The sequence below is a fragment of the Argentina silus genome (genome assembly GCF_951799395.1).
Source record: "Argentina silus genome assembly, chromosome: 5".
NCBI lineage: Eukaryota > Metazoa > Chordata > Actinopteri > Argentiniformes > Argentinidae > Argentina > Argentina silus.
In genome coordinates this window covers 5,962,940-5,974,837 of record NC_139659.1, presented here as the reverse complement: position 1 = coordinate 5,974,837, position 11,898 = coordinate 5,962,940, and the positions used below count along the sequence as shown (strand labels likewise).

Below are 11,898 nucleotides of genomic sequence, written 5' to 3'. Positions count from 1 at the left end.
TCTCAAATATCCTTGTCAAGTGGCAACAATTGTGCATTTGTCTAAGGGTGCTTTTCAGTGAGTACAATTATGTCTCAGAAAGCAATTTTGTGATATGAATTGTTTAAGGAAAACAATAGTAGACTCTGGAAACCCAGGTTCACGCAAATGGCGATCTCTCTGTGTTTCAGTTATGGGACAGACTTTCTTAAAAAACATAATTTTCTGAAACATACTTTGTAAAATCAGCAAAGCAGTTGAGTAATGTTGAAACTGCCACTTTCCCACTACACACGTTTGGGTCAATAGTTAAGTAAATATCATAAAATGTGTCTTTTTTTACAAACATTCAAAAGCGGGAGACAAAGGGTCTGAATAGACAAAAAAAAGTATCCTAGAATTCATCAGACTGATGACCCCATTTCAACTTCATGATTCTAATACGGACAGCCTCATATTCCTATACAGTTTGACATCAAATAGTATTTGAAAGACTCAAATACACTTTCACTACCTTACTACCTGTAATGATAATTCAATTAAAATGTTATCTTGCAGCACTTTTTGCAAATATGCGCCACTATTTGTGTTCAATCACATTAAATCAGACTTCATAGCATTTAGCATTTGGAGAACATTTGATACATGGATGGTTGAAAAGTACAATGACACCACATTGCAAACACCCTACAAATAGTAGACAAGCAGGTATGTATTTTTTATTCAATTGAAATAAAATGGCAATACATCTCCCATAAAGTGCAGCCGACATTTGTTTCATGATATACTGTTTTTTTTTTTTTTTTTTTTTTTTTTTTTTTACATTTTATTTTGTTATTTGTGGTTAAACAATAGCCAGGGTGCACTACTCTGAGGGTCACTGCAGTTTGCCAATGTTGCTTATCACAGGTCAATCAATGGTGATTGTATCTTAATGGAACGTAGTCTGCATGAGATAATAGAGGCACTTTTAAACTACTAAGTATGCAGAAAACCAATTGATCATGCAAGAGGGATTCTTTTGAGGGGTTCATTTGTTGAGGTTTATATTCTAGACAATATTCTGAAACACTTTTGGTAAGTTGTTCCGCTGAGTAGAAACACTGTCATTCTAGCAGCAATATTGTATTAGCATGTTGTTATATAGTATTTTAGTAATTGCATTGTAATGGAGTTCAGCAATCCCCTATGCCATGCATATTATTTACAGTATTATTTAACAACATAGTAATACAATGTTGTTGCTAGAGTTGCTAGATTACTACTGTAAGTTGCAACACAGGTATAGAGCAACTTGTAAAGTATTACCCAATGTTTTAATGGCCACATGCCCTCACAACAGGGATAATTTAGGATAGTTACTGTACAAGTTAACCAGATAAATCTACATAACATAAGTGGCCCCGCCCAGATAGCGCTCTCTAAAAAGGCATGGATGTTGAATATGTTTTATGCTCGTTGAAGGCCAACAAAACAAATACTGTACTGTAGATGACTAAAGCGTCTAACACAAAATAAGGTCACAACCATTGCATGATAGGCTTAGTATAGTATCTGATGGCTGTGAATAGTTTTAAAGTGGATCAAGCACACTCAATTTCACTGAACCTGTCTCATATTGTCCTATAGTATACTTCTGAAATAGCAACACCACATTATCCCTGAATCCTCTCAGTTATTGATGTTATAGTGACCCTTACATTCCCAAGTACTTTTAGATACTTCCAAACAAGACACAGGTGTGCCCAATCTGCCATCTCTGTAAAACTATGAGTACAATCTCTGTTTATACTATGTATAACCCACACTACCAGTAGCATAATTATCAGTAAATAATAAATTATCTATCTCAGGGCAGTTTCATCGATAAAACACTGAGAAGCATTGTAAACCATAAACCCTGTACATACTCTATGTTAACCCACTCACTCATTGTGTTATCCAGCTTAAAGAAGATTTACCCACATAAAGGTGGATGGAAAGATGCTCCCTGGTTTAACTATACATTATATACATGTAAAACATGTAAGCAAAGTAGTGTTGTACTGATGGTGTTTGATTCTAATTACTGTAGACATCATTGGTATTACCTGCCAACAACACATCTGCATATGAAGAAATACTACGCACGTACATTGTTTTTTTTTTAATATCAGGAAAGTTAGAAATAAATTATAATACCAAGCTAAAGTTCTATATTGCTTCTTCATACTCAGCAGTTCTCAGCGAAAGAACCAATATGAAATGTATCTTACTGCATGAATACAGTCCAGTCACTTCTGTTGTGAAGTGGAATAGTGAAGGTGTGTTTGTTTATCCCCCCAAGTGCCTGAACATTCTTATAGATGGCATATGTAGTCTGTTGGATGCCCCCAGACACATTGGATGCCTATAGAACTTGAATTAGACCAGTTTAGGTTTGAGGCCCTTAGATTATCATGTATTTCTAGAGGTCCTGTTGAATTCCTGTGGATTGTAATGAATTGCTGGAGAAACCTTTTTGAAACCTGCTGCTTCTGATGGATTAGTTAAGGTTCTGTTTGAAGGCTGTAGGTCCTGTTGGAAGCCTTTAGGATCTGAAAGGAGCCTGTAGGTTCTGATGGAATAGTCAATATTCTGTTGGAGACTCTAGGTCCTTTTGGAAACCTCTACGTTCGGATTGATTGGTCAAGGCTCTGTTTGATGCATTGAGAGTGGTATGGATGACTGAAGGTTCTGGAGATTATACTGGATGCAGCATATGCATGTAGAGCATGTTGATGCATGTACAGTCACAGAACACTTTATTAGGAACACCTGTACACCTTCTCATGGTGGAAGTGGTGTAATGTGTGGGGAATGTTTTCTTGGCACACTTTGGGTTCTGTTGGATAAATGTAGATTTTGTTGAAGGACTGGCATTAGTTGGATGCATGTAAGCCAAGGGTGTGATGGAGGCTTATAGGTTCTGATGGATTGGTGAAGTTTCTATTGGTTACAGTACCTGTACTGAAGAGTCATAGGTTCTGTTGGCGGACTTGGAGGTTCAGTTAGATGATCGGAGGTAATAGGATCCACGACATAGCTGGGAGGTCTGTAGGTCTGTAGTGCTATACATTCGGCCAAGAGACTGGATCCTCCATGTCTGTGTGTCGTTCCGAGGAAGCGTATACTAGCCATACTCTTAATCATGGCGAGTCCATGCTTCATGTCTGCACCATTACAGGTGGACACACAGACATCAGGAGAACTGTTCGCCAAACGTGAGCCAAACACAATATTTGTCCTTCAGTTCGTCACGTCATTTCCCTTTGTGTTTCAATTGGTTGCAGTCAATAAATACATGTTCATGTTCATAGAAAGTGCTAGGCAACTAGATACACAATATCCGCCCGGTTGGGTCAGATGGGCACCGTCACGTTCATCATCTGAACTCGCATCTCCTGGATGCTGTTAATGATCTTTTTCTGGTGCCCAGCCAGGTTTACCCCAACCCTTCGTAGGTCACTGTAAAACAGGTGGTTGAAATGAATGAATACACACAACTTGTACAATCAAATAATTACTTACATGTATGTACGCATCATACTCAGGGACAGACATAGGAGTGACACTATGCTGTTTGTTTTCTGTATAGAGTTAAACAATAAAGAGTTATTCGCCGTTGCAGTTTTTGGGAATAACCTATAATATTTCACTTACAAAAAACAGTAGTCCGTTAAAGATCTTGCATACTTTTTAAGGGTCCTTTACACTGGGTTAGGCTTCTAAATTACATTGAAATGAGAGTGTAAAACCCTTTCCAATAGCAGACCCACATGCTAGTGTTTGATGTGCCAATGTGACCCGCCCTCCATTCTGCACCACTGGGAGCATGCGTTCTCCCCAGGTAATACAGCGCTGTATGTTCTGTTTGACACAGCAAAATATCAACTGCAGAGCTCTGCAAACGTTGATGCAGCCCATTACTTTCTATGACAGCTGCAACTACGTTTTTTTGTCACCTTAGCAACTTTTTGTCAAGCAGAGACTGTGTACACTGTGGTGGAGGTCATTAAGAGAGGGGAGGGACTTACTCCAAGGTCATCTGAGCCACCACTTCCACAGAGGTGTATCCACTTTCCATGAACAGCTCTGTGTATCGACCCATTTTAATAGCCTCTAACCACTCCCCCACCGACTGGTATACGCTGCCCTCGGCACTCCCATGCTCCACTAATAAATTGGAGACCCTGAGGGAGAGAAATACATACAAGCATGAGAATTGACATGCACACACACACATATGCGCACACAGATACCCACAACCACATGCACACACACACACACACGCACGCGCATACTATAATTATAGTATCAACAAATGGCACAGACATATAAAAGAGGGTTAATCATGTTAGAGTATATTGATAGTTGTAGTTCATATTTATTGGGCCATCATGTAAGGATTGATTGCAATAAGTAGTTGTATGTTTTGATGCAGGCAGTTGATTTTGTGTCATGCATTTAATGTTTTGAGGGTCTTACTGCATTTTGCAAATTAAATTTGTCATATTGGCCAACGTGTTTCAGTTTTTGCCTGTATGTTAATTGTTGTTAATTGTATGTTAAGGAAAAGTGAATTCTGTTTGGACAAATGTGCTCAAGCAATTGAGAAAAACTGTAAATAAAGGAATCAAGCATTGTTTAATACACAATATCAATTCCTTTTAAAGGGCACATCTTTTTATACAAAATTAATTAATTCATATGAATGAATGTGGGCTTTATGGGTCTGTTGTTTGTTACTCCAACAGTCCGTTTTGTTTAGTTTATATGCATTGAAATGTGAAGTCTGCTGTGGGAACAAAGTGAATGTTCAGTTACAGAGTTCCTAATTGGTAGCCGCAATTTCAGTTGGCCCCTAATGAAATTACACTCTGTTCTACTTAAATAGTCATATAACATATTCTGAAGCAGAAATCAATACTAGAATAAGCAGTACTTGGTATAATGATTCCCAGTCAAGGTAATACAATAAAACGTAATCACATATTGCAACTTATCAACGCTACCAAGCACACACACTCACTAGTTAATCAATTTATTGTTTAACAGCACATGCAATAATGTAAAACAATGACTCAGAAGAAAAATGAACCTTCAATGTAAAATGCATACAGTACACTTCAACCAGCCCTACTCCTTATGACCGCATGACAATTGGCTAGCATGGCAAGCTCTGTTTAATAGCATGTCATTCTTGGTAGTCATTTGTATGATCGCTGTCACTTCTGCTCAGCTCAAGACTCAAACCATGGAACAGTTATTTGTTACAAGTGTCATTAACTCTTGATTTCATGTGACTACCATATTTATATTCATTTCCCTGCCGCTTAAATTGTATTACTTCATCAAAGAAAAGAAGAGGGTAATACAACAATGGCTACAGTAGATGAACGAGTGACTGAGTAAAAATTAACTGAATGATTAAGTAGTATCTGTATGTTACTGCACGGTTGTGTCATTGTTGTGTCACTGTTAAACTGATTTCTAACAACCACCCGAGATTACAGACAAAGGTGCGAGATTCGATTCCAATCCTCACCTGTTGGAAGAGTTCACCAGCGATTTGAGGCTGCTGGGGTTGCGGATGAGCTTGTCTAGGAGACTGACAATCTCTTCAAACTTGGGCCTGCTGTTCCTGTCTTTTTGCCAGCAGTCCATCATGAGGTGGTAGAGTGCTGCAGGGCAGTCCATGGGCCCAGGCAGACGATAGCTCTCCTCCACTGCCTTGATCACCTGAGAAGACAGCCACACAACACAGTGGATTACACCACTGTCTCTTCCCTGGAGGGGTGGTGAGAGGACATATGCTACAGTAGCAGCAGACATACTGAGATGGGCAGTAATGATGACTGGTTGTGATATGTGTGTGGGACGCTTACACAACGCTTATATAGAGGCTTATGGAGGTAAGTATGCTGCAAAGAAGCTCACTGCATGAGCTGTTTTAATGGAGTTTAACTTTTCAAACTTCTGTGTCCCAGATTTGAACTCTCCTAAAAGTCAGATACACAGATAAAAAGGGAGATAGTGACTTCTTCATGTTCATAATATGAAGTAGCAAATGAAATGTCCCAGTGCCTCAATGGTTGTCAGTGGGGAAGTTGAAAAGGGCTGTTGCGATTAAAGACATTGATTTGTTGAGTACATGACAATCTTTTGTCATGTGAAATTCACAAAAAGCATGCATGAGCGTGTACACACACACACACACACACACACACACACACACACACACACACACACACACACACACACACACACACAGTGACATACACACACACACACACACACACACACACACACATACACACACACACACACAGTCTCAAGAGTAGTGCCGGAAAAGCAGCACAGAAACAAACCCCGATGGCAAGTCCTCGAAGGGAAGAAAGAGCTGCGTCTCGCTAAAGCAACCGAGATCAGAGGAAATCCTCATGAAAGCCTTAAATAAAACATCAAATAACTCTCCCTTTCCCCAGCGTAGCGCAGACAGATTAATGATGTAGCAGAATGAGGGATCTGAGGCTGGGATGAAGCCGTCATGGCAGGGCGAATAGGGAAAGGGATAGAGGGCAGACTCACTGAGATAAACATGACTGAGAGCTGCACCTCCTTCAGGGACCCCTATGTGAAACCTAGGCCTGCTCCTCTCACCTCCCTGTTAATATACCATACACATCTTTACTCACTGGCACTGTGGATTGTATATGTGTCACACAGTGTACGGTCCCTTCCCTCCAGGTAAAAGTTGGTTGTCGTAGCAACATAGTTTTCTGGTTGTTTCAACTTCCTATTATTATCAGGGTTATCTCGTTGAATCAATGTGGATAGTTGGTCAAATTAGCAAAACATCTGCAAACTTTTTGTCATATTTTACCAAATCTACAACATGTCTTAAGGCTTTGCTTACAACTAAATCCAATATCAACCAAAATAGGATGTTGGTTTCATGTTTACATTGGGACATTGCCCAGTCTGCTACCTCTACCCTACTAAGTAGGTACACAGTATGTAGCATGCCACTATGGTTATACTGTATACTGCCTTACAAACGTTTACAATTAGGCCTATATTGGTTAGTTTTGCCTTCCTGAAAGGGGCGCCTCTTCGGAAAATTACTGTATACCCACTTCTTCATTTACCTCTACACCACTGGCTTCCTCTATCTAGCACTGTCTGCAACTACATAAACACCTTTTTCCTCTGGTATCCACAGTTCTATTGTGATGACCAAACCACTCCAAACAACTCTGGGAGAAGCCAAACAGTATACAGTGTATGGAAGCAGCCATTGTAAATCCCTCATAGACTTGAGCTTGAGCTCAAAAAGGATATTACTTTTTATTCACCAACTTTGTCCAAAGGGAAGGTTTGCCTTCAACAAATACTAAATCATGTCTATGTGTGTGTGTGTGTGTGTGTGTGTGTGTGTGTGTCTGCCTGCCTGAGTCAAAACTCACTTTCTCTGAGAGTGTCATGTGATGTGGCTCCAGCATTCCCATACAAAGGACCTCTGACTTGCCCTATGGGTGTTTCTCTACAGAACTCCACTCCCCCCCCACCCCCTCTCTCCCTCTCCGACTGTCTCTCTCTCTCTCTCTCTCTCTCTCTGACCTTCTCTATACCCCCCACCCCCCCTCTCTCTGTCTCTGTGTCCCCAGCTCACTCTTGCTCTTTCCCCTGCTGTCTTTCTCTCTCTCTATCCTGCTCTCCATCTCCCCTTCTCCATCTCCCCCCTGTACCTCTCTTTCTCTCTCGCTCTCTCCTCTCCTTCTCTCTCTCCCCACTGCCCCACACACCCCCAATGGGCACATTCAATAACATCTCTCTCTCCTCTCCTTCTCTCTCCCCCTACTGCCCCACACGCCCCCAATGGGCACATTCAATAACATCTCTCTCTCCTCCCCTTTTATTCTATTAATAGAGCTACATTCTCTTCTCACCCCATTCCCCCTCTGGCTAGTAAGATACTATACATTTCACCTCCATTTCCAAGGCAGTGAGTGGATAACAGTGGCCCGGTAATATAATTGACAGATAAAGATGGCCTTCTATATACTGGGGTTTCTGTGCCATAGCTGACTTCACTAACTCTCTAATAGAGTGGATTATAGCAGTATTGTCAGTTCCACTAAGTACAGTAGTTCAAAGTAGCAAACTGACAAAGAGGATCAACTCTTTGTTCTAATATACAAGTATAACCATTTACCAGACATGTTCTATGAATACTACCATAAGACCACTAGGTTGGTACGATAAGTCGGGTATTTTGTTTAGATAAAAGGGATATTTATTATACACAACAGTTGGTCATTAGCCCCAGATCTGTACTGTAGCCTATTACCGTCATGCCAAACAGAGTAATCGGAGTTATCTGTAGCACAAACAGATCTGGGACGATAACACGGCTGCTGTTATGTGTTACTGTCCAAGACGTGTACCATCCAAGAGATCCTAACAAACAAACAAACAAACAAACAAACACAAACAAACAAAAACATAATGAAGCTAGATGTAATTGTCATGTCATCACTTACATCCTGATTGCTCATTTCCCAGTACGGCCTCTCTCCGTACGACATGACCTCCCACATGACGATGCCGTAGCTCCACACGTCCGAGGCGGAGGTGAACTTGCGGAAGGCGATGGCCTCCGGAGCCGTCCACCGGATTGGGATCTTCCCTCCCTGAGTGAAACAATAAAATACACGTGTCACAATACACAAACCCTACAAATAGCAATTTTGTCATTTTCAACTAATTAGCTGTGCTTGATTGAGTTTGTCTGTCATAATGGAACCAATGGAATAGTGCAAACCCAGCCCATCTGGCGCTCAGGGCAGGCTGAAGCAAACGCTCAAGTATTTCAAATAGTTAACGAACCAAGTCTGAGCTGCACAAAGGAGGCAACAGAGCAGTACCACTGGAGCAGTTTAGGGGTTTGGTGCCTTCTAATGGAATGTAATGTTTTTTTGTCACAACATTTGACAGTCAATATAAATATTTTTGGGTGGATGATGTGTATGTGTGGTTCTCACCCCTCGTTCTCAACTCTTACTGAGAGAGAGAGAGAGAGAGAGAGAGAGAGAGAGAGAGAGAGAGAGAGAGATGTGGAGAGGAAGGGGAAGTTTGAGTGACAGGAGACAGCGGTGGCGATGGTGGGGGCCTTCGTGTTCTGGCTCCTGCAGCACTAAGCGTTAAGTGCTAATTGGCTGTCCTCGAGGCTGTACTTTCAGCACCTGACAGGACCCCGCTCAGTCTGGGACACACAGCTCAATTTACAGCTTTCGGAGCTTAGTGTAGACAGCTAGCTAACACTGCTAACAGTGCCCACAGAGTTGCAAACACACACACACACATATGCACGCAAAAAACACACACGCACACACACACACACACACACACACACACACACAAACACACATCACACACATATATAGATACACAGATACACACACTTCTTGCGCTTCATTGGGGATAGGAGACAGCTAACACAGCTAACATAGCTGAGAGAGAGAGAGAGAGAGAGAGAGAGAGAGAGAGAGAGAGAGAGAGAGGGAGAGAGAGAGAGAGAGAGAGAGAGAGAGAGAGAGAGAGGGAGAGAGAGAGAGAGAGAGGGAGAGAGAGAGAGAGAGAGAGGGAGAGAGAGAGAGAGAGAGAGAGAGAGAGAGAGGGAGAGAGAGAGGGAGAGAGAGAGAGAGAGAGAGAGAGAGAGAGAGGGAGAGAGAGAGAGAGAGAGAGAGAGAGAGAGAGAGAGAGAGAGAGGGAGAGAGAGAGAGATACACTGTACTGAACACCCACCAGGCTTCCGCCTCCCTGTCAGAGCCCTGACGAGGAAGTGTGGATGAAACTGAAAAATAATCAGGCAACCAATTAAGGATCAGGATACCGACAATCTAATTATCCCCCTTTCAGTGGAAGAGCTCTCAAATCACTCAGCTCTGTTTATTAATAATACTGCAGCCTCACCACCTCGACTCACTCACCACGGATAAACAGACACAGGGTACTGACTGAGGATATGGATGCACTGGACCTCTATTTGAATTGGAAATGAATACCAGTATACTAGAGAGACAGTTTCCCAGCAGCTTCACAGTACAAGCTTCATAGCACTAGCTTCATAGCACTAGCTTCATAGCACTAGCTTCATAGTACTAGCTTCATAGTACTAGCTTCATAGTACTAGCTTCATAGCATTAGCTTCATAGCACCAGCTTTGTAGCTACTAAGTCCATCATAGGCAAAGTCACCTTTGTCCGGGACATATGTTCTAAACTCCAGCCCGTTACAGAAGGCAGTGGGTAGTACTGGACAGTGGGACCGTGTCAGTGGTGGAGAGATGACAACAGAGACAGCAGTGTAATGGCCGCCGTCGCCGTGCTGCAGAGAGGTGCTCATTAATAAGAGGTCATGTTGGGGTTGTCTGTGTATGAGTCACTGTTGTGATGGACAGACTGAGACCTTCCCTGGCTGGGGGTCATCCTTCAGCACTGGGTTAGATGTCCCTGTCTATGTGTGCATGCGTGTGTGTGTTTGTGCATGCGTGTGTGTGTGTGTGTGTGTGTGTGTGTGTGCGTGTGTGTGTGTGTGCGTGTGTGTGTGTGTGTGTGTGTGTGTGTGTCTTACCCGTGTGGTGTAGGCAGCCTCAGGGTCGTCCTCGAGTACTCTAGACAGGCCGAAGTCGGACACCTTACACACCAGGTTGCTGTTGACGAGGATGTTGCGAGCGGCGAGGTCGCGGTGCACGTAGCCCATGTCAGAGAGGTAGCGCATGCCCGACGCGATGCCGCGCAGCATGCCAACAAGCTGGATCACTGTGAACTGTCCATCATTTTTCTGCAGGGTAGAATCAGACAAAGCTCACTAGACAGTAGCTACATTATATTATGTACTTCTAGCAAAACTAGCAACGCTAGCAACGTTAGCACCACCACTATGTCAACAAATATGTCATCGTCATCACCATCATCATTCTTTCTTTATTCAGATCCCCATTAGCTGACGTAAAAAGACATTAACTAACAACAGCAGGTTTCTCCCCAGGATTATGAACAAGGCGGCACTGGACTGCATTATCAAAACTGACTCAAGTTTATTCCTGTCAAAATTAGCTAAAAAGATGAATTAACTGAAGAACATAATAATACTTTCACTTTCATTTTCACTGTTAACAATGACAGCATTGGTGATCAGAGATAGTTACTCTTTCATTACTAAATATCAGTTTAACTTCTCTAAAATGTTTACATCGTGGTGCAGCACCCCTCTTACATTATTTGGGGAGAACCCTAAACAGAATAACATTACAAAACTACAAAAGACTACAACAACAACAACAACAACAACAACAACAACAACAACAACAACAACAACAACAACAACAACAACAACAACAACAACAACATAAAAGACAAACACGGTGACATAAAAGTGTCACATCTACCTTCAGAAATGTGTCCAAAGACCCATTCTCCATGTACTCAGTTAGAATCATCACTGGTTTACCTTCAAATTAAAAGAAAAATAGATTAACAATATTTAGAGCTGCATTCAACCACACAGACACAATGACAGGTGTTAGGAACAGATTATTTACCTTTTAATGCTGGTCTAAAATACAAAACATTTGATTATATATCAAATCTAAATCACATTACATTTGGAAACACTGTATAGAATGAGTGAACACTTTGGTTGCAAACTTCACTTTTAAAGTTACTGCAAATACATGCATACAGTACATACATACGTACATACATACATACATACATACATACATACATACATGCATACATACATGTGAAAAATGTGTGTGACATCATGGACAATTAGACCTACTCTTGGTGACTACACCCTCCAGGTGGATGATGTTTGGATGATCAAATTGTC

The 11,898-nt window shown here is 41.6% G+C and overlaps 1 protein-coding gene across 1 annotated transcript in view; it reads right to left on the bottom strand.

Moving 5' to 3' along the window:
- Window positions 1-3,359: 3,359 nt before the first annotated feature.
- The window catches only part of epha5 (EPH receptor A5), a gene marked incomplete at both ends in the record, with an annotated part of 52,582 nt that continues 44,043 nt past the window's right edge, over window positions 3,360-11,898 (bottom strand). The window contains 7 exons of the mRNA XM_083669980.1: window positions 3,360-3,465; window positions 4,035-4,190; window positions 5,546-5,739; window positions 8,544-8,693; window positions 10,636-10,845; window positions 11,453-11,514; window positions 11,848-11,898. The exon at window positions 11,848-11,898 is cut by the window's right edge and continues 135 nt beyond it. Of these exons, the coding sequence (XP_083526106.1) occupies window positions 3,360-3,465; window positions 4,035-4,190; window positions 5,546-5,739; window positions 8,544-8,693; window positions 10,636-10,845; window positions 11,453-11,514; window positions 11,848-11,898 (929 nt within the window). The remainder of the gene's footprint in view (window positions 3,466-4,034; window positions 4,191-5,545; window positions 5,740-8,543; window positions 8,694-10,635; window positions 10,846-11,452; window positions 11,515-11,847) is intronic.